Consider the following 20,934-nt stretch of genomic DNA (forward strand, 5'->3'; position numbering starts at 1 on the left):
CACCGCCAGCCAGAGCAGACAGTTCCCCGGCTGGTGTTGGGACAGGAATCACTTCTGCATCGTGGGCAGTTATCAAAGTAGCTTCCCTGGAACGCACATCGGGTAGGCGGAGGGCAGCGCGTGGAGACAGTGCTGTCCCTCTCCCCCACGCCTGCGGTGGAGATCCGAATGCGGGCCTCGGGGAATCCAGCCTCGGGGATGAACCTGCTCCGGAACCGAAACCGACCCCTAACCCGAGGCTCCGGTGCCCTGCAGGGCTGCGTGCGGGGGCGGAGGGGCAGGCCTCTAGCCTGGAGGGGTCCCCTCCCGCCCTTCTCCTGGACCTGCGTGCGTGGGCAGTGGGGGTCTCTGCCTGTACCCCACCCCCAGGAGTGCAGTGCAGGTGTGGTCACGGCACCGGCCTCTGCGGGCGCCGCCTGGGAGGGGAGGGCGGCCCCCACTCTGCGCTGGGGGGTCCTCCAGGCCAACCGTAAGGCGCTGGCTTGTGTCTCACGGGCCCCAGCCACTCCAGCACCGGGGGCCACTGCACCGGTTGGCGTCTGAGGGCCCAAGACCGCGCAGGCCCTGCCCCTAGCCCCGCCCCGTCAGGCCGCGCCCCCGCCCCCAGACAGCACCCGCCCGCTCGCCGCCCCCCGCCCCAGCTCTCCACGCCTTCCGGCCACAAGCACTGCCCCAGGCAGGTGGCCCCCCCCCCCCCCCCCGGGCTGCCCTCGGCGCCCCGCCACCTCCCCTTCGTCCCCTCGGTCTCGGTCCCGGTCCCGTCGGTCCTTTGGTCCCGAGGTCGGCATGGCGCGCGCGCTGGAGCCCCAGCGGCGGCTCCTGGCCGTCTACACTGGCGGCACGATCGGCATGCGGAGCGAGCAGGGCGGTGAGTTGGAGGCCTGGGGTGGGGATGGGGTCGTTCTCACGCCCAGTGACCTTTCTCAGGCCAGGGCCAGGCACTGGGGACCCTCTGGGGCGCTCTCAGTTCCCCTCCCCTCAGCTGCGGCTGGAACCCTCAGCACAGAGGTGTGCCCCCCGACCCGGAGGGCCCTGCGGCTTCTGTTCCACCGCCTCCCGCGCTCCCCGTGGGCAGGTGTGTCGCTGCCGTCCAGGTCTTCCTCTCCCGCGACAGAGGCGGTGACACCACGCCTCGCCTTCCCCAAGGAGGGCTCCTGACAGCAGTGGGCACACACTTCAGGGGAGTGGTCAGGGGCGGCAGGGGGCTTTGGGGAGCCGCACATCTTGTCTTTGCCTATGTGGCGGTGGCTGCTGCTGGGGGGTGAGGGCCCAGGCGGGGGTGCTGGAGCTCGCAGGCCACCCCAGGCCAGGATGGCCTCAGTGGGGGCCAAGCACCTACAGCGAGGTCCCCCACGGCCCAGAAAGAGGAAGGCTGTCCACCAGCATTCAGAACATTCTGGCATTCGTGGGAGAGGGGGAGACAGTTCCCCGATGTCCAGGCAGGCCAGTATGAACGCTCAGCCTTGGGAGTGGTGACTCAGACACCACTGGCTCCTCCTGGTGGCTCCGGCCCATGCAGAGCCCCAGGGCTCAGGCCTGTGTAGAGAGAGCCCTGTCCTGGCGGGGCTTGGGCCCAGGGACCTGGTTGTCCACCCGGCCCGCCCGCCTGCGGCTGCTGTGCCCTCTGCCTCTCCAACCCGGTTAGCTGGTGGGTGACCTGAAGCCTGGAGGCCCCGGCGGACACCACCGTGCAGGGGCTGCTGTGGTCACTTGCCACCCCACCCCCCAGGCCAGAGAGGGGCGGACACTGAACCAGTGGCAGAATGTGAGGAAGGTCACGAAGGCCGTGTGCCGGGACCACGTAGGGCTGTGGGTGCCCGTCGGGCAGGACCCTGTGTCTGGCTCCCTGCTTCCCTGGAGGGCACGGGGTGGGGGGGCTTCCCGGGAGGTGGGAGAGCACCGGCGGGGCTGGGAGGAAGGAGACGGGGCCCAGAGTGGGTAGCTGCCCTGCGCCCACCCCCCATGCTGCTCCCCCAGGCTTGGCATGGGGCCAGCTGCAATTCTGTTGCGCTCAACACGCAGCTCCCAGGGCTGCAGGGACGGGTGGACTCTGACCCCCTCCCACCAGCTGTGCCTGCCTCCCCTGCTTCTCCCGGGCGGCCTTGCCGTCAGAGAGGCTGCGAACTCACCGGTTCAGAAGGTGAATTAGAGACCCCCACTCAGGAAAAACAGCCTGGGGGTGGGGGTCGTCTTCCCTACAGGGAGGAATCTTCCAGAATCCCTTAGAGCCTGCCCTGGGCCTGGGGCCGTCTGGCCTGGTGAAGGTGAGGCCACCAAGCACCTTCTTGTGTCCAGAGCGGCCAGCCTGTCCCAGCCGGCAATGATGCTGGTCTTCAGAGCTCTGGCCGAGCTGCTGCCTAGGGGGCAGGTGGCCTCCAGTCCGGGGCAGGGGTGCCTCGTCCTCTGCGAGCCACAGCGGCCTCTCTCAGCTCCTGGTTGAGGGCTTTGCCTTCATGTGGCCCGCTTCATCCCCAGCCCCACGGCAGCTGCCAGTCCTCCCCCTTCAGGAAGGCTTCAGGGAGCCCGTGACTTACGGGCCAGAGGACAAAGGAGGAAGAGGTGTGGGATCTGGTCCCTGCTGTCCCTCTAGCATCATGCAACCCCTGACCCCTGGCTCCTGAGACCAGGGAGGGTCCTGGGCCTGCTCTAGTGCAGGACTGGCTCTCCGTGTTCTTGAGGGACACACATCTCCCGCTGGCTTTTTTGGCTAAAAATGTTGTAGAGTGAAAAGGTGTCTGGGGACCAGGGCTGCACCCCAGGCCAGGGCAAGAGCAGGATGAGGGCGGGTGGGGGAGCCGGGCTCCTGGCCGCTCCAAGCCCTGCCCGGGTCGTTGAACTCAGGACTCCCGGCCTTTCCCTAGAGTTCTGATGGGAACCACATCAATGATTAACTCGCCCTGCACTGCGGACGGGGCTCCAGCGGTGCGAGGGTGGCGAGGGGCGGTGAGGGCGCAGGCCAGCCACAGCAAATCTGTTGGGATCATCACCGTTGGTGTTTCTGGCCTGCAGGGCACACGGCGCTGTGGGTTGGAGCCTGCCAAAGGTCAGGACGGCCAGCGAAGGGCAGAGGCTGTGGCCACTGGGGACAGCCCTTGACCCGTTCCATCTCTGGGTTCAGGAAAGATGTCGCAGGGCAAGGGGCATCATGAAAAGAAGCCGGATGATGGCCCCAAGCCCAAGGCTGAGCAGCACCTGGGGCCTCCTCCCACACCACCGAGGAACCCAGGAGCCCCTCCCTGCTTGCCGCAACCGCAGCGGCCCTTGCGGGCGCTCGCACACATAGCCCAGGGAGCAGAGCTTTGGGGCCGAGCGTCTGACGGCGCCAGGACAGCCTGGCAGATCGCAGGAGTTCCCGCCGCCGACCCTCGTCACGAGATTGCGGCATCTGAGCCCTCGGCCCAGCCCTCCTTCCTGAACACAGTTTCACGGGCTCACAAACTCACGTCTGGAGCCTAAGCCATAGGTGGTTCTAGGGGGATCTGCTGTCCTAGGGGACAGATGAGCGGTTTGGTGGGCGCAGAGCTGCATCCCCTTGCCTTTGGGGCCCAAGGACGAGACCACATTCTGGTTTTACAGGCACCTGGTGTGGGGGCCCTCGCTGAGAAAAATAACATGATTTACAAAATCAGAGTTCAACGTGAACGTGAACATTTACTTGGAATGATTAAGGAAATCATAACAAATCCCTGGTTTTAAAAAGCCAGGATATCAGAAAACTGTTTTGTTCATTAACTTGCTGATGTCCTCTCACGGCGGCGCCTCCCCGTGTCTTTGGCTGGGCATTTCCCCGTGCTGTTCTAGCGTGACAGCAGCCCCCACCCCGCCACAGGATTGTGCGGCGAGAACAACAGGAGAGCAAGGCCTTTCCTTGGGTCAGTTTGGCCTGTGCTGCCCACATGCTCCCTGGCTGGTGGGACAGCAGGGTCCTGTCCTTTCCGGGGGGCCCTGCAGCCCTGCCCCTCCCCACCTCGCGGAAGCAGGATGTCCCTGGCAGCCACTGCCCCTCCAAGGGTCAGCAGGTGACCACCCACATCATACGTGTGTCCCATGAGACCCACACCAAGTGCATCCCCACCTCACCTGCCCCGCAATTGGACCCTCAGCTTTGCAGACTGCCCTGCGTCACCCACCACAAGGAGCTGCGGTGGAAAGTGGCTGCGTGAGTTTCCCTGGGTAGTTCCAACCAGTGAGCAGGAGGGTGCCCCCCACCCCTGCTCTGGGCAGGCATCTGACCTCGGGCAAGAAGGGTCCGTCCTTCCCGCTTCCTTGGCCGTGGCCGCACCGCTGCAGCATCCGTGCCTCTCCCTGCCCGGTCCCTCCCCGGCAGTTGTGTGCTCGTGTCCCCTCTGTCTGCTTGGCCCCATTGGCATGATGCTTCTCGCCCACATGGTTTACTTCTGCGGCAAGCGTGAGTGGAGCTCCTGCTGGGGCTGCGTGCGAGGCGAGGGCACGTTGTTCACAGCGCATCCCCACCGGGGTTCCCTCTGCCACAAACATCCCTGAGCAGCTATGGGCCCGGTCTGCCTGTGCTGGCCAGGGGACGGGCAAGAGCTGGGGCCTGGGCGTTAATGGGCAGACGGACACTCCGAGGGGTTTTGGGGTGGGGAAACAGCCCCAGTGAGGTCACAGCCCGGCTGATGCATCACCGTCACAGTGTGAGGCGAGCACAGATGTGCCTCTTACTTGTTTCAGCTAAGGACGTGTCTCAGGGAGGGGCACCCTGTTGTCCACAGCCAGGCATGGGGGAGACGCCCAGAGAAGTCAGCTGACCTGGCCAAGGTCACGGTGCTGGTAGGAAGCAGGCTGGAACAAGAGGCTAGGACCTGGAAGCCTGAGAGCCTCTGCCAAGGCTGGTTTCTAGGAAACACACCTGTAACGTATTAGGGCTCTTCTACGACACAGCACCATTTCTGTCCAGTGCCTTAGATGCAGGTTTCTAGGACACTGAGGCTGCAGGCAGAGGACCTGGGCTGTGTGCGTTGTGGGGGGGTTGCACGTGGTCTAGTGAGGGTACAAGGGCAGCTGGGCAGTACGTGGGAGGGGCAGTGGGCCTGGACATCAAGGGGGACTTCCTGGAGGTAGCAACCCGAGCTGGGGCAAAGCACCTGCTGGACTTGAAGGGGGTTGGACCAAGGACTTGCAGACAGAGCCGACAGTATGTCTGTGAGCAGGAGCTGGTGTGGGCCTTCTGGGAAGTGGGGGAAGAACCGGAGGTCCATTGGGCTGCACGGAGAGAAAAGGCGGCAGATGGGGTGACCTGGCCCTGGATGGAGGGGCCAGAGCCCCTGCAGGGCCCCTGGGGCTGTCTCACTGGCTCCACAGGAAACTGTCTGGTCCAGACAAGCAGTTGCCCATCCTCACCAGGTTCTCCCCCGACAAACCCCAGCCCTGCCCCGGGCCTGGCCCCCAGCATGTCGGGTAGATGTCCCGATGCGGAGGGAGGAACCAGCGGCTAGAGGAGTCAGCGGTGGCTGCTGGCCCTGACCCACACTGACCCTAATCCGGCTTCTGCCCATAGTGCTCGTCCCTGGGAGTGGCCTGGCCGCAGTCTTGAGGTCACTGCCCATGTTCCATGATGAAGAGTACGCCCGGGCCTGTGGCCTCCCGGAGGACACACTGGTGCTGCCGTGAGTGGGGGCTCCGTGGGGTCCCAGGTGGGGATGACCACCGGCTGTCAGTGGGGTAGAGCTGTCCTGAGACGGCTGCCTGCAGGGCTGTCTGTGGTCACTGATGTCCTTTCACACTTTCCTGGCTTTAGAACCGACCAACAGCTCCCTTTCAAGTGAGCCTCGGACTCCCCCCACCTCGGGCCCCCAGCCACATGTGGATGCTCATCAAGAGAGGCGGGGGCTGTCTCCCCTCGTGTAAGGGTCCCCCTATCTCTTAGCTCTTGGCCAAGGCTGCCTGGTGCCCTTCACAACTGTCAGGCTGAGGGGGGAGTCACCCTCCTGGTCCCCGAGCTCCCTCCTACTGGAGATTCTCCTCCCAGGGTCATTGTCTGGCCCACGGAGGGCGGCCCCAGCCTCCCTCTCAGAGCTGGTTCTTTGAGGGCACAGACCGTCCTGCCCCATCCTTGAACCCTCCTGAGGATCGAGGTCCCTGTTCCTGGGTCCTCAGGGGGGAGGCCAGGCCCTGTCCTCCGGATGCCAAGAGACTGGATATGTAGAGCCCACTGAGAAGATCCTGGTGCAGGGGTCGGCAGGGTGGGGTGGGGGGAGCAGAGCTGGCCAGGGGAGCAGGGGGCAGAGCGGGAGTCCTTGTTCTGCCTCCCGCAGGCCCGCCATCCCCGACCAGAGAGTCATCTACACGGTGCTGGAGTGCCAGCCCCTCTTTGACTCCAGTGACATGACCATCACTGAGTGGGTTCAGATCGCTCAGACCATCGAGGTAGTTGAGGAGTGTGGGCGTGGCTGGGAGTGTGGGTGGGGCTGTGTGTACTGGGAGGGGCTGCGAGTCTGGGCGTGGTTAGGAGTGTGGGTGGAGCTGAGTGTACTGGGCGGGGCTGGGAGGGTGGGGCTGTGTGTACTGGGGGGCTGTGAGTGGGCGTGGCTAGGAGTGTGCGTGGGGCTGTGTGTACTGGGAGGGGCTGAGAGTCTGGGCGTGGCTAGGAGTGTGAGGAGCTGAGTGTACTGGGCGGAGCTGGGTATGGGCGGGGCTGGTTGGCTGGGCGTGGCCAGGGCTTCAGAAGCACTCCCCTCGGGGTCTGGGGTGGTGGAGTCTGCTTGCCTGGCCTGAGACTTGGGAGCATCAGTAAAGGGCAGTTTTAGGAAAGTGCTGGACCCTCAGGTTACATCTCAGGCCCTTTCCCCTGTGCAAGCAGAGGGTGGGCAGCGAGGGCCATGTCCCCTTTCCCATGGGGAAATGTCCCAGACAGCTGTCCTGGTTAGTACCCCGGGCTGGGATGCTCTCTGCTTGCCTGCAGGTTGACAGGTTCCATGCCCCCCCCGCCCCACCCGTTCACCCCACCCACACCCACACCCACCCTGAAGGCAGGGACTTAGTGGATCTGGGGCCCATAAAAGGTACAGAACCCTGTGCAGTTCTCGTGGTTTACAGCACCCAGTGCAGACCCCTTACCTGGTGCCAGACCCCCCTCCGTCAGCTTTCCTCTCTGTTCTGCCCAACCTCGTCATCGCCAGCCCCGCTCCTGCACAGGCCTGGCCTGCTACCCGACTGCCTCCTGCCCCCTCCCACCCCTACTTCGCTCTCCCGCCCTCTCCAGGCCCAGTTCTCACCTGCCTCCCTTAAGAAGCCTCAGAGGCTCATCACAGAGGCTCGTCTTCCCGGCAGCTGGGGGCTGGCCCCCGCCCCTCGCCTGTGTTCTTCTGCCTGCGGGGGCGGGGGAAAGCAGCCTCCGGGCCCATCCCCTCTCACTGTGAGTGGGACAGTGTGTGGCCCTGGGCCTGGTCCTTACGTCCCCGAATGGCCCGCTAGCTGACAGTGGACATGTCTGTGGCCATAGTCTGGGGCAGTCTCCCTGGTGTATGGCCAGCAGCGTCCTCTGGTTGGGGCCTGACCGCTTTGCTGAGCTCCCGGGACTGCTGCTCTGACCGCAGTGTCCAGCCACCCGCAGACTCAAAGGGCCTTTGGGGCCCTGGTGGCCCCGCCTGTGGCAGTGCCCCATGTGGCCAGCAGAGGGTGCCCCAGCCTGCCACACTGCTTTGCAACCGCAGTTAGGGTCAGCCTGGCACCGTCTTCCAATGGGCCAGGAAGGATGCTCCCCTCAGGTGGGTTTGGCCCCGCTGGTTCCCAGAACTGTGCCCCTTGCATCCACAGCTTGGGCCATCCACCCTCCAAGGCCCAGCCTCGGCTGCCCTCTAGCTGGTGGCCAGAGGATGAATTGCAGAGGCGGCCAGCGTGTCTGAGAGGCCTTCTAGGCTTTGCTGTACCTGGAAGGACTCTTCCCCACGTTTGCCCGCCAGTGTCCTGCCCTCTTGTCGGGTCCTGTTGCAGCCAGCCTCCCAGATCACCCGCCAGCTCCCAGCCCCGGCTGTGCCTTGTGCCCTTTTGCCTTGTCCTTGCCTGGCCCTCCTGCTGGACTGTGGGCTCACAGCTCACTCGCCCCTGTAGCCGCCTGCCCAGGAGGCAGGGGTCACATGGCACAGGGCTCCCCAGGAGTCCTGAGCTGAGTCCTGGTGTAGCCCTCCAGCTGACCTGTGCTCTTGGGAGCCCTGACTGGCCATCACCTGGGGGAGATGCTGGCTGGAAGTCTAGCGCGGATCCTCCAGAAAATGTCTTCCCTGCCAGCGGTGGCCAAGATCCCACCAGTGCCTCCCTGCCTCCCTCCCTCTGCACTGGGGACCCTTTCCTCTCTTCCTCGGGAGGAGGCCTGCCTGAGTTTGCTGCACCCCGCAGAGACACTACGGGCAGTACGACGGCTTCGTGGTCATTCACGGCACGGACACCATGGCCTTTGCGGCCTCCGTGCTCTCCTTCGTGCTGGAGAACCTGCAGAAAACTGTCATCCTCACGGGCGCCCAGGTAATGGCCCAGGCCTGCTGGTGGGCACGAGGCCCTCCCTGAGGCCACAGGGGGGACCCGGGCTGGACCCCGGGCCTCTTTCTCAGTCCTGCAGCTCCCAGAGGCAGCGCCCATGGGTCGGTGCCGGCTGGCTGAGCTGGGCAGCTCCGTGGGTCCCGCCGGTGCCTGTTCTGCTCTCCCGGGGTGGGTGCATGGCCTGTTGTCAGCCCTGTCCAGCCGCCCTGACTTTGTGCCTCTCTTCATGCTTCCCACCGATGCCACTCTCGGGGGCCGCGTGAGCCTTAGACCGTCTCTGACCTCCTCTCCCAGGTGCCCATCCATGCCCTGTGGAACGACGGCCGGGAGAACCTGCTGGGGGCCCTGCTCATGGCGGGCCAGTACGTGATCCCTGAGGTACCCTCCCCCTCCCTGGTGTGGGGGTGGTGGCTCGGCCTCAGGAGTGTAGGCGAGGGGTTGGGGGAGGCTCTTGGGTGGGACCGGCAGGGAGAGAGTCGGGCAGGGTTTAAAGATCTGCCTTCACCTCACACGTGACCTAAGCTGTCATCATAGAGAAACTCTGAAGATAGAGCAGGAGGAAACAAAACCACCCACGTTTTACTTCCCAGAGGTGCTGCGGTGAACAGAGTCCTGTATTTTCTTCCAGATTACGTATCTTTTTTTTTTGTTAAGATTTTATTTATTATTTGAGGGGCGCCTGGGTGGCTCAGTGGGTTAAGCATCTGCCTTTGGCTCAGGTCGTGATCCAGGGTCCGGGGGTGGAGCCCCACGTCAGGCTCCCTGCTCGGCAGGGTCTGCTTCTCCTTCTACCTCTGCTGCTCCCCCTGCTTGTGTTCCCTCTCAAATAAATAATGTTTTTAAAAGAGATTTTATTTATTATTTGAGAGAACACGTGCACAAGTGGGGCATGGGGCAGAGGGAGAAGCAGACCCCCCGCTGAGCAGGGAGCGGATGTGGGGCTCGATCCCAGGACCCTGCGACCATGCCCTGAGCCGAAGGCAGAGGCTTCACCGATGGAGCCCCTGGCGCCCCCAGATTATGTCTCTTATACGTGCTCACGCTGTCTGTGTGTGTGCGTGGCAGTTTCTGTAGAAGTCGGCCCCACCGTCTGGCTGTGCAGCTGGCTTTCCCTGTTCAGCAAACCCCTTCACGGGGGGCCACAGGGGACCTCACAACACCCCCTCACATTGCAGGGGACCCCATGCTGGGAGGTGGGCACCCACCCTGGGGAGGCAGTGTCCCCCACGTGTGGGGTGGCTATGCCCCCTGCCCCTCCCCAGGAGAACTGCTCTAGAGAGACTAGAAGATGGGGGTGGGCAGCTCCAGAGCCCCCACCACCCAAGCTCTGGAGCAGGGCCTGCTGGGACCCTGCTGCTCCGGGGAGAGGCCTCTCTCCGCACCCTTGGGCTAAGTTCACGGGGGCTCCCTGGGAAGCAGCGGTGGGGGCAGTGGGCAAGTGGAAAGGGGAGGGTGGCGGGGCCCCTCGCACGTCCGGCCCCCTGCCCCACTGCGGGGTAGGGGTGCGGGGGGGTAGGCCTCTGCTGGGGCAGCCCTCTGGCATTTGCAGGGGCGCTCTGCCGAGATGGCAGGGGGCAGGCTGGAGGGCACAGGGGCTCCCCAGGGCTGAGCCACGGCCTCTCCCCTCCCCTGCAGGTTTGCCTCTTCTTCCAGAATCAGCTGTTTCGGGGCAACCGAGTGACCAAGGTGGACTCGCGCAGGTTCGCGGCCTTCTGCTCCCCGCACCTGCCCCCTCTGGCCGTCATGGGCACCGATGTCACAAGTAAGCCAGGCAGGGAGCGGGGCCAGTGGACGAGGGCTCCTGGCCTAGGATTTCTGCGGGGAGCAGGGCTGGGAACCTGTGTCTGGGGCTGAGGAGGACCCCTGAACCGGGGGCGAGGACAGTGCTCTGTTCTGCCCTGGGAGGCAAAGTCAGGGGCTGCTCCGAGACGGCGGCCTGTGTGGGCCACCAAGGCTGTCCAAGCAGGTAGCCCCAGCTCAGGGCCTGGGGAATGGCCAGGGCTCCAGAGGCCAGGCGGGGCCCCACCTACTTGCAGAGGGTGCCCTGAGGCGAGGGCGTGCGTGTGAGGGGCACAGACTGCCTTCCTTTCCATGGAGGCGGGGCGGCACTGAGCCCCTCCAGCCTGGCTCCCTGGGGGGCTCAGGAGCGGAACTTTTGGGGATGCCCTGGCTGGCAGGTGGGGAGCAGCTCCCTGGGGAGGGCAGGGCTCTGTCTGGGCCCCAGGCAGACCACAGGGCACGGGCCGCACTGAGGCAAGCCCTGAGGGAGGAGGCCTTGGGGTGGGGGGCACCGAGGAGGGCGGGGAGGGGGGATGATGCCTGGGCTCAGAGGGGCTCCCCGTGCCCCACTCTCCTGCCGGGGGTAGCTGAGGAGGACCCCGCCCATCCGGCCAGCCGAGCTGTCCTCTCCTTAGTCATTACTTCTCATTACTTCCTTCTGCAAGGCCGTCGTAGACAGGGGCTTGGGGGGTCAGAGGCGCTGGAGGGACACACAGAGCCCAGGGGCCTTCTGTGCGGAGGACAGCTCATCTCCCACACTGAGTGTTGGGGTGGAGGGTCTGCGCAGGGAGCCGGCTCGGTGCGCCCCATGCTGCCGTTCCTCCTCTCATCTCGGCCCCCCGGAGGGACGGACTGGGGGCTCCATGGGCTCTCAGGTGCATGGTCCAAGCCCGCAGGGAGGAGAGCGTGGGCTCTCTTTGTGTCTGTGAACCCCCCTGCAGTCATAATTCCTGCGTGCTGGCAGCACGCCCCCCAGGCCCGGCTTATCTGCATGCCCAGATGGGGCACACGGCCTTAAATTTAAGGACGCCCCTCGCTGCTGATGGATGCCGTGGGCCCCCTCTGCCACCCATCCCCCCAAGTCCCCTTGGATACAGCGTGAGAGGGCAGCGTGTGTCTGGAATGTTCCCTGGCTTATTATCACACATGAATTGCTCTGGTAGCAACAGCAGGACGTCTGTAGCCTTACAGCCCCCCAGGGCGGGGGTGGGGAGGAGCCCTGGGCCAGGGGCTCCTGGAGACGCCTCTCTCCACCACTCTGGTCCTGGCTCTACACACGGGTGGTAGCCTCGGTGGCCCTTCCCCATTCTGGGCCTGCGTTTCCCCGTGCTGGACATGGTAGCTGCTACCTCGGACAGACTTCAGCGGTTAGGGCCCGCAGGGCCATCAGTGCCCGGCCTCTGCCCCATCAGGGCTGGCTTGTGCCCGGGATTGAGAGAGTGGGGTCCTGGGCTGGGCCTGGGGCTCCTGAGGGCCGGGAGGATGCAGGAAGTTGGGGAGGGCTCAGCTGGCTGTGTCCTGGCGGAGCAGTGACCTTCTGACCCCTGGGGACACTGGCTTTCTGGGGGGCCAGTGGGTGGAAGTACACGGACCCCTCACTTTCCAGGGTCTGGGGGGTTGGCCTTCAAAACTTCGGGGTGCACCAGAGGGAGGCTTTCTTCCCCCAGAGCTGACGCGTCCTTTCTTCATTCACTCGCTCATTCTTTGACTTGCTGGGCTGTGGGCGAGGTGGGTGCCTGGTCCGGGGCAGGAGAGGCTGGGTGGTCTGACCTCTCCCGGGACCACGGACGACACGCCACTTGGGGTTTGGCCGCCGTGCTTCCAAGCCCGCGTGCAGGCTGTTCCTGGTCCTGGAACGCCTCTCCTCCCCCTTCCCTGCACACTTCCGGTCGGGCTGCGAGACCCAGGCGCCTCCGTCCCTGTGGGGTCCTCCTTGCCCCCCAGGCTCCGTGCACAGGCTGGAGCTGCACCCCGCCCAGGACTGAGCGGACGGCGGGCAGGGTGTGCATCGGGGGCGGGGCTGGGAGAGCCTGGCCAAGGGTCCTAGCCGGCCGGTGGCCCACACGTCCCCCACGTGCACCTCTGCCCCCACAGTCAACTGGGAGCTCGTGCGGACGGCCCGAGGGAAGGCCCAGCTGGCGGTGCACAGCAGCATGGAACGGGACGTGGGCCTGCTGCGCCTCTACCCCGGGATCCCCGCAGCCTTGGTAGGGACCCGCCCCGGCCCCACACACCCTTTCGCGGCTCCCTGTTGCCTTCCCATCCCATCCCATTCCCTGCACTGCCCCTTCTCGTTGCCCAGGAGTGGCTACGGTCGAGGGCGGGGATGTGGGTGCCCCCTTCAGGGAGCTGGGGCCACAGACACTAGCCAGGGGTGGTGTGACGGGCCAGGCACCGTGGCCCTTCTTCCTTGTGGACAGGGGTGGCTTCATGGGGATGTCCCCACATGTAGGGTGGGACTTGGCACGGGCTGCCCTGAGCTCTGGATCACAATCTGTGAACTGGGACCCGATCCCCTCCAGGGGCACTAGGGACAGGTGTGGTGGTCTTTTCCCTGTGGGTCCCTGTGCTTGTCTCAGTCTGGGCCCAGTATGGGCTTTCCTCCCTGTGGTGCGTGAGATGGACCCTGCGCTGCAGAAGGCCAGGTAGGAAAGACGGGCCTTAGAGTTCTAGTGAACAGTCATGGCCTTTCCAGAGACTGGGCCTGAGGTCAGGCCAGATGGCGCTCCTGTGAGCCTGGACAGGGCCACAAGCACTAGGCCCCCAGGCTACCTGTCCCCCATGCCCCTCGACACCACCCCTGCTTGTCCTCTGGGCTCTGAGTCCCTCACAGGCTGAGGATCTGTGATGGCCTTTCCTCCCTGGGCCCCTCTGAAGGCAGAGACCCTCAGAGTCGGAGGCCTTCTGGGGGCTCTGGGGCCAGACTGCGTGGCCTCCCTAAGTCAGGCGGCCTCTAGACGCCAGTGCGGGGACGGGAGCCCCCGGGATTTCGAGGGAGGCCTGCTTCGGGAAGGGCTGGTCTGGCCCTGTCATCTGTCTTCTGAGTGGAGCCTTGGCACAGGGCAGGAGACGGGGGCGGTGCCCCTGGCTGACTTGGAACCTGTGTGTGTGTTGGGCACTTTCCCCAAATCCTGCCAAGCCGGGGGCATCCCCTGCTGTGTTTCAGACAGGGTAGGGCGAAGGGGCTGGAGTGAGGGCCATGGGGCTGGGAGCTGTGTGGAGGGGACATTCTGATCGTGGCCACATCTGCCACGGCCTTCAAGCCTTAGGAGGGGAGCAGGTGTCTCCTGACAGGTGAGGCGGGGAGCAGACCCTCAGGACTCTCTGTGTGGCCCGCTGGGGGTCGGGACCGCGAGACCAGGCTGCTTCTGCCACCGAGCAATGGTGTAGGACAAGCCTGGGGTTCCCACTGCTGGAGCAGGAGGCCAAGGCCCGCCTTACCCGCCTCCTGGCCCCACAGGTCCGGGCCTTCCTGCAGCCCCCCCTGAAGGGCGTGGTCATGGAGACCTTCGGTTCGGGGAATGGGCCCACCAAGCCGGACCTGCTGCGGGAGCTCCGGGCTGCGGCCGAAAGGGGTCTCATCATCCTCAACTGTTCCCACTGCCTGCAGGGGGCCGTGACCTCTGACTACGCGGCTGGCATGGTGGGGGCAGGGAGCCGGCAGCTGGAGAGGGAGGGCCTGGGCCCTGTGACCCTGCACCCCATTTCCTGCTCGCGCCCCTTTCCCCACAGGCCATGGCGGGAGCCGGCATTGTCTCTGGCTTCGACATGACGTCAGAGGCCGCCCTGGCCAAGCTCTCCTACGTGCTGGGCCATCCTGGGCTGACCCCGGACGACAGGAAAGAGGTGCCCCTTGGGCTGTAGGTGTGGGGGCAGGGGTCACAGGGCTCCCAAGAGCATGGTGAGGGTGCGACTGGGGCAGATGGTGGGGCCCAGCCCAGCAGGGTGTGTGCCTGGCTTGGAAAGGAAGAAAGGCAGGGCCTCCCGGTTGGGGGAAAGCACCAGCTCTGAGGCCTGGGCACCCACCACCCTTTGCTAACCCCAACCTCAGACCACCTGCTCTTCCGCTGTCTCGGGGAGCCGTGGTCTGGCACTGCTCAGGATGGCCCCTCATCCCCCAGTCTTCCTTGGGGCAACCTCAGAGGCAGCCAGCCTTGCCAGAGGCCACAGGGTCCTTGGGAGAGGTGGGGTGGGGCAGTGGAGGGTGTGGTGGGCCTTCAGGGACTTGGCTGGGGTCAAGCCTGGGCCTGGGGGATGGGGACTGAGCTGAGGGGTTTTGGGCCCAGGGCGATCCTCACCACATGCCCTGGGGGTGCCTGGTCCTGGGGGCTGGTCGGGGGGCTCCTGGGCTCCATGCGTCCCCGGCTTGCTGTGTTCTCCGCCCCCAGCTGCTGGCCAGGGACCTTCGGGGCGAGATGACACTGCCCATGGGGGCGCAGCGCCGGCCCTCACTGAGTAGCAGCGCGCTGGGCCGGGGGGCTGCCCAGCTCCTCACTCTCAGCCAGGTACTGCCCAGTGTGTGTGGGCTACGTGCACGGGGCCTGGGGGGCGGGGCCTGGGGAGGGGCCATGCCGGCCACACCCACCACGCCCTCCGCCGCTGCGCAAGCGGGAGATGGCCAGGCGTGGCCTGGTTCTGGGCCTGGGTGGGGGGCGGGTGCTCAGCAGAGATGACCTGCCAGGATTCAGGGGTTAGGCGGGAGTGGCGCCTGGGGGCAGCGGCCGAGACAGCTGAGTGGAGTCCTTGCAGCACATGGACAGCAGGCGGAGTGTGGCCCTGTCACCAGCGGGGCGCGAGGGGCATCTGGCGGTTGCACTTGGCTGTGGGGGCCCGCTGCCCGCTGGTCTTGTCCCCAGGCGCGGTGCGGCGGCGGTGGGGGGGCAGCCTGCAGGGTGGGCACGCTGTCTGTCCCAGGTGCTGGAAGGAGAGGGGGCTGGGGTCTTCCTGGGCCTGCGGGTGCAGCCCCTTTGGGACTCCCCCTCCACCCTCCCAGCCAGGAGCCCAGACCTGGAAGCGGCAGGGGGGCTGGGGTCACACTTGAGGGCCTAGGGTCTGGGGTTGAGGCCGGGTTAGGCCCACGGCAGTGACTGGGGCCTCCCGGTGACCCAGCACACGGCCACCTCTGGGCGAGACATCTAGGCCTGGCGTCCCAGTGCCCCCTGGGTCATGCCGCATGTGTCAGGTTCCCCTCTGCGGGACCCATCACGGATCCTGCCGCCATGATCTGGCTGCGCTGGGGGTACTGGGCTGAGGGCAGGCTGGGCTGCATCCCGGGTGGCCTGTAGGGACTCCGTTGGCATTCCCGACCCTCTGGCGTGTTGTGGAGCTCCTCGATGACCCCCAGCACCCCCCGGGGCTAGGGCAGGCGGCGTGTAGGAGCTCTGCCCTGGGAGGTATGCCCTTCTTTCCAGGTGAGGGGACCAGGCACCCCTTCCCGTGCTCCCCAAAGCGGGTGTCTTGTCGTGAGTCTGTCTCTGTCCCCTCATTGGTGGAGGCCACTGCCGAGGAATCACATCTTAGCGGGTGGGTGGCCCGCCTTGGGGCGCACAGCCCAGAAGGATGGACCCGGACCATGGTCCCAGGTTCCCCAGGGGCAGACAAGCCAAAGACCCCAGGGTGCTGCTCTCTCCACCCAGGAGGCCGACGCCATACGGGAGGCCCTGGTGCCCAGCCTGGCCTGTGCTGCGGCCCATGCCGGTGACCTGGAGGTGCTACAGGCGCTTGGGGACCTGGTGAGGCCCCCGCCCCTCCTCGGGGACCAGCCCCAGCCACACCAGTCCCCCTGGCAGGGGTGGGGGGCGCGCGATGGTCTTGCCCTGTGGCCCTGCTCTGCCAGGCCCTGTTGCTGGGGGACACCCTGACCCTTCCCATCCCCTCTTCCCGGCCTATCTGACCCTGCCCAGCCCTCCCTCAGGAGGTGACAAGCCTTTGTGTCACCCCAGGTCAGTGACCTGAACCTAGAGAACTTTAACGGTCAAACTCCTCTGCACACGGCCGCCCGGGGAGGCCAGCCTGGGGCGGTCACCATGCTGCTGCAGAGAGGGGTGGACGTGGACCCCCGAGATGAGGACGGACTCAGCCCTCTGCTGCTGGCCGTGAAGGGCAGGTACTGGGGGCTCCCCACAGTGGCCATGCAGGCTGGGGTCCCATGGGGTGAGTCGGGCAGGCCGCCGTAGGACGGCTGCTGGTTTGCCTGTGGTGACCCAGCTTGCTTGGGAAAGCCGGGCAGGGCCAAGGACATCTGCTTCCTAGAGCCTTACCCCCCGCCCCCGGCCCAGCTGGGCACAGGGCCTGGGCGGGCAGCCAACAGGGGGCCGGAAGGACAGGCATCTGGGCCTGAGGATGTCCCCGGCTCCCCCCTCCCCCTCGTCCTGCCTGGCATCTCTCCGAGGGCTAGGCCTTAGCCGCTCTGGCTGACAGTGGAAACAGAGCAGGTGGCCACGAGGTGGGCAGGGCTTGGAGGAAGCATAGCTCAATGTTCTAGGGACTTCTATCTGAACGGGGCCTGGAACTTGCTGGGAAGACCTTATGGGTGGAGTGGGGCCCCTCCAGAAGCCCAGAGCAGTATCGGTGTGGAGTGTGGGAGTGCACACGTGAACACGCGTGTGAGAGCTCACGTGTGTGTGTCTGGGAGACGGGTCATGGTTCTTGTGTTCAGCCCTTGGTTGGTTGACTTAGGGTCTGCACCAGGCCCCAGATCCCCCTGCTTCTCCACGCTAGGGAGTGCTGGCGAGTCTCACGGAGAGAGGCTGGGGGTGTGTGAGCCTGGGGTGGCCCAACTGTCTGGCTCGATCCAGTCCGGGGTGCCCTGGCACTGTGCGCCTTGGGGTGGGTACGTCATCCCGGTGAAGATCAGGGCGGGTAGCTCCCTCTTGACCGGGCTGTGAGCACGGCGCTGGGAGTTCCCAGGGTGGGGGTGCGGGGCTGGAGTGATCTGGGTGCAGATTCCAGGCTGTGAGTCCTTGGGCGTGGGTCGAGAGTGATGAGCTCACCGTCCTGGTCCCGCCCCCTCATCCCTGACCCCCCCCCAGCACCACAGCATCCCCCAAACCGGTCTCCCAGCCTCACTATCCTGGCCTCACTCCCGGGCCTGGACCTGCGTGCCCTGGAGGGCTCTTCGGGGCGGGGAGGGCAAGACCTGGGGGACCCCACCCTTCTCCCCAGGCTTCCTAAAACGGGGTGACCACGCATTTTACAGTACAAGGCCACTGCGGGGGAGGGGCCGGGCAGCACTTCTGCTGAGAGACTGCGTCTGCTCCTTCTGTTCCCTTGCCTTGCCCACCCGCTCCCCCACTCCCTAAGCTCCCACCCCGGCCCTGCCCCCACCACACATCCCCATCCCACTCCAGGGTGGCTCCAGGCCCGGCCCAGGCCAGTCGGCCTCTGGAAACCCACAGACGTCGGGGCCTGCTCTGGGACCCTCCTGTTCACGTCTGTCAGCGTCTCATCCCCGCCCCCTCCAAGGGCAGAGCGCAGGCCCAGCTGACTCTGCTTCCCCAGGCCTAGCCTTGACTGCCGCGGGTGTGTGCGGTGGGGAGCGCGTTGGGCCCTTAGGATGGGGACTGGGGGGGCCTGTGGCCAAGGCCTCATGTGGGTAGAGGAACGGCTGGGTCAGGGCCGATGCCCCAGCATGGGCAGGGTGCTGGGGTACCTCAGACCTGGCTCCACCCTGCAGACCCAGGAAGTCCCAGGAAGCTTCCTGGATGTGTGAAGGGACATTGCCCTGGGCTGCCGGGGGCGGGGGGCGGGGGGAGCCGCACTGGTTCAGAGCCCGGGGCGGGGGGCTGGCAGGGGAGTCGCTGCCATGTTGAGCAGCAGCTGCCGGGCAGGTGCTCAGTGTGGTCAGCGCGCCGTGTCTTGTGGCAGGCATCGGGGTGTCATTGAGCTGCTGCGGGCAGCTGGGGCCTGCCTGTCCCCCCAGGAGCTGGAGGACGCGGGGACAGAGCTGTGCAGGTAAGGGTACCGGGGCACCTGGGCTTCTGGGGGGGTGGGAAGGGGAAGGGACTTCGGGTGCGGTGCTTCAGAGGAGGAGGGCCTACCCCGTGCCCGCCCAGCCGCTGGAGTCTGCCCTGGAGGCTGGGGTGTCTGGGAGAGGAGAGCTGTCACCCACTTCCAGCCAGGTGACAGGTCTGCTGAGTCCCTGTCCTCCCTGGCGCAGGCCTTGCAATAGTGGGGCCTGGTCCCCACCCCAGGCAAAACTGGGCCCATGGGCAACGGCGGTCCCGCCCCATCCCACCACGGCCAGGGGCTGGCAGGGCTCGGACTCACAGGTGCCCTGAGGGACCCCCGGGCAGGCCTGGGTGACCTGGGCTAGTGGGGAGTTGGGGGTCCTGGAGGTCTCCAGCTGGCGTATTGGCCATGGGTGGGCCGGAGGACGGGGGCTGCGGAGCCCAGCTTCCTGCTCCATCCGCTGACACCCCATCCCCGGGCTGCTGCTGTGGCTCTGTCTGGGGTCTCTCCGTGCCACCTGTCAGCTGCCCCTGAGCTGGAGCCAGGTGCCGAGGGGGGCAGTGGAGAGACACGAGGGTGGGGCGCTGGAGGCAGCCTGTGTCCACAGCCCTGAATGGCAGAGCCCCCAAGCCTGGGGAGGGGTATGGACTGTGGCTCTCAGGCCAACGGGCGGGGGGTGAGGGGTGTGTGCATGGTCTACTCACAAGTAGTCCCCGAAGCCCTGACCCTCTTGTCCCCACTGGCCAGTGCCTCCCCTACCCCCATTCCTCGGTGCTGGCCTCGGCCGACCCTGGGGGTCCCAGTCGTAGATGTGGGGTGGGGTGGAGAGACCCCGCTGGCCCCCAGCCTCAGGCCTTCCCACCCTGACCTTCAGTGTCCCCAGGGGGACAAACCCTGCTGGCCAACCCAGCTCCCACCCTTCCCGGCTTGAGGGGGGATGGTGGGCACTCAGATGTGATGGGGTTTTAGGGCCTCGCCAGGGAGGAAGGGGCCTCGGCTCTGGAGGGACCTCTGGGCTTGGCTCCGGGTTGTGCAGCCCTGGAGGCTGGTCTCATTGGCTCCAGGGACAGGTGGGGACACAGGCCGAGAGCGGCGGTGGCAGCCAGGTCCCAGGGCATCCAGGACTCTGCCCAGGGGAGGGCGTGTCCACCCTGGGCTGCCTGGCTGGATCTGGGGGCCCAGCGAGGCCAGCGTGTGGGAGGTGGCGGGGGAGGCTGGCGACAGGTCTGGGAGGGACTGGCAGTATCATCCTGTATGATTCACCCCAGAGATCACTCGGTGCTCCTGTGGGGCTGACCAGGAGGGAGTCGCCGAGGCCCTTCCGTGGGATAGCCCCCCCACTGGTGCCGCAGCCCCGGTCAGCACAGCTGGTGTGTCCCTATCCCCACCTGGCTCGTGGGTGGGGAGTGGGCTCCCCTGAGGGTGTGAGGGCGGGCAGGACCCTGGCGAGGGCAGGTGGGCCGGGTCCTTCTCCCAGCCAGCCCTGCCACCCCGCCACGCCGCCTGCTGACTCCAGGCCCCCCCCGCCCACATCTCCTCGCAGACTTCCCTCCCTCCCGCCTCTGCCGACCCCGCCCCAGAGGGCTGTGTTGCGAAATAGGAAGCTGGCGAGCGGCCCTCCTTGTGGGGTGTGCACACGTGCGTGTGTGTGCTTGTGTGAGCACGTGCGTGTGTGTGTCCTTGACCTGAGTCACGGTCACCCCTGTGGGTGAACCCAGCCTCCAGGCCACTGGCTCGCCTGCAGTGGACCCCACACTCTGGCCCTGCTGGCCCGAGCCACTGCTGGGGCGCTGTGTGGGGCTGCCTTTGTGGCGGGTCCCGGGGCCCCGACAGCTCGTCCTCCTCTGCTCCCTCTCCAGGCTGGCGGCCAGGGCAGACCTTGAAGGCCTTCAATCATGGTGGCAGGCGGGGGCTGACCTGAGCAGCCCAGGCTACGACGGGCGCAGCGCCCTTCTTGTTGTGAGTTCCCCAGAGCCCCCGCTGCCCTCTCCTGGGCCACCTCTTCCTGGAAGGCCTCCTGATAGTTCCACTGGCTCCCCCTCCTCCAGCCCCTACACCCAGTGCCCACAGTCCTGCTCTCCCTTCCCATCCTAGGCCCCTCCCTGAAACCAGAGCTGTGGGGACAGGAGTCAGGGACACTAGGTGGGAAGAGCCAGGGAAGGTGTCCTGGTGGGTGGAAGGTGGCAGGGGGGTCAGGGGCCCAGTGGCCGGTCACATGCTCCCTCCCATAGGCAGAAGCAGCCGGGAACCTGGAAGTGGTGACCTTCCTGCAGAACCTCAAGGGTGGGGCCGGTGTGCAGGCCCCAGGCCCAGTAAGTTCCCTCTGCTCCGCGCAGGACTGAAGGCTTCCCCACGCGGCTGGGCTCTGGCTTAGGGAACATGTGTAAGGGCTTGTCCTGGGGATGGAACCAGAGGAGGGTAACATGAGTCAAAGTCAGTTAGGCCTGCAGATCTTTTTGTAGATGGGGCACACATTGTGTGCCTGAAGGGAGCAGTCAGGGAGGGCTTCCCATAGGCAGGGTCAAGCTCACACCTCCTGTCTTCTGTCTTATCAGGCCACTCTGTGACGCATACTCTCACGGTGCTGGAAGGCCCCAGCCACGGCTAGGAGGTTCCTTGAGCCCGGAGGGGACCTCAGATCCTTCTACTTTACATCCTGCCTGCCGTGCCCCACCCCACAGGGCCAGCTCCCCACACGGGGACCCCTTG

At 66.0% G+C, this 20,934-nt stretch overlaps 1 protein-coding gene across 1 annotated transcript; it reads left to right on the plus strand.

Annotated features, from left to right (window-relative positions):
- The first annotated feature begins 786 nt into the window (after positions 1-786).
- On the plus strand, positions 787-20,146 carry LOC111148552 (asparaginase). Its single transcript, XM_022505209.1, is given in 16 exon segments — positions 787-868; positions 5,519-5,627; positions 6,276-6,387; positions 8,356-8,480; positions 8,735-8,858; positions 10,132-10,258; positions 12,370-12,482; positions 13,736-13,918; positions 14,008-14,121; positions 14,664-14,780; positions 15,867-16,007; positions 16,218-16,381; positions 17,625-17,725; positions 17,728-17,796; positions 18,142-18,228; positions 20,085-20,146. Coding segments are annotated over 16 exon segments (1,830 nt in total).
- The last annotated feature ends 788 nt before the right edge of the window (positions 20,147-20,934 follow it).

This window comes from Enhydra lutris, unplaced genomic scaffold (genome assembly GCF_002288905.1).
Source record: "Enhydra lutris kenyoni isolate GAN:26980312 unplaced genomic scaffold, ASM228890v2 scaffoldscaffold20, whole genome shotgun sequence".
Taxonomy (NCBI): Eukaryota; Metazoa; Chordata; class Mammalia; order Carnivora; family Mustelidae; genus Enhydra; species Enhydra lutris.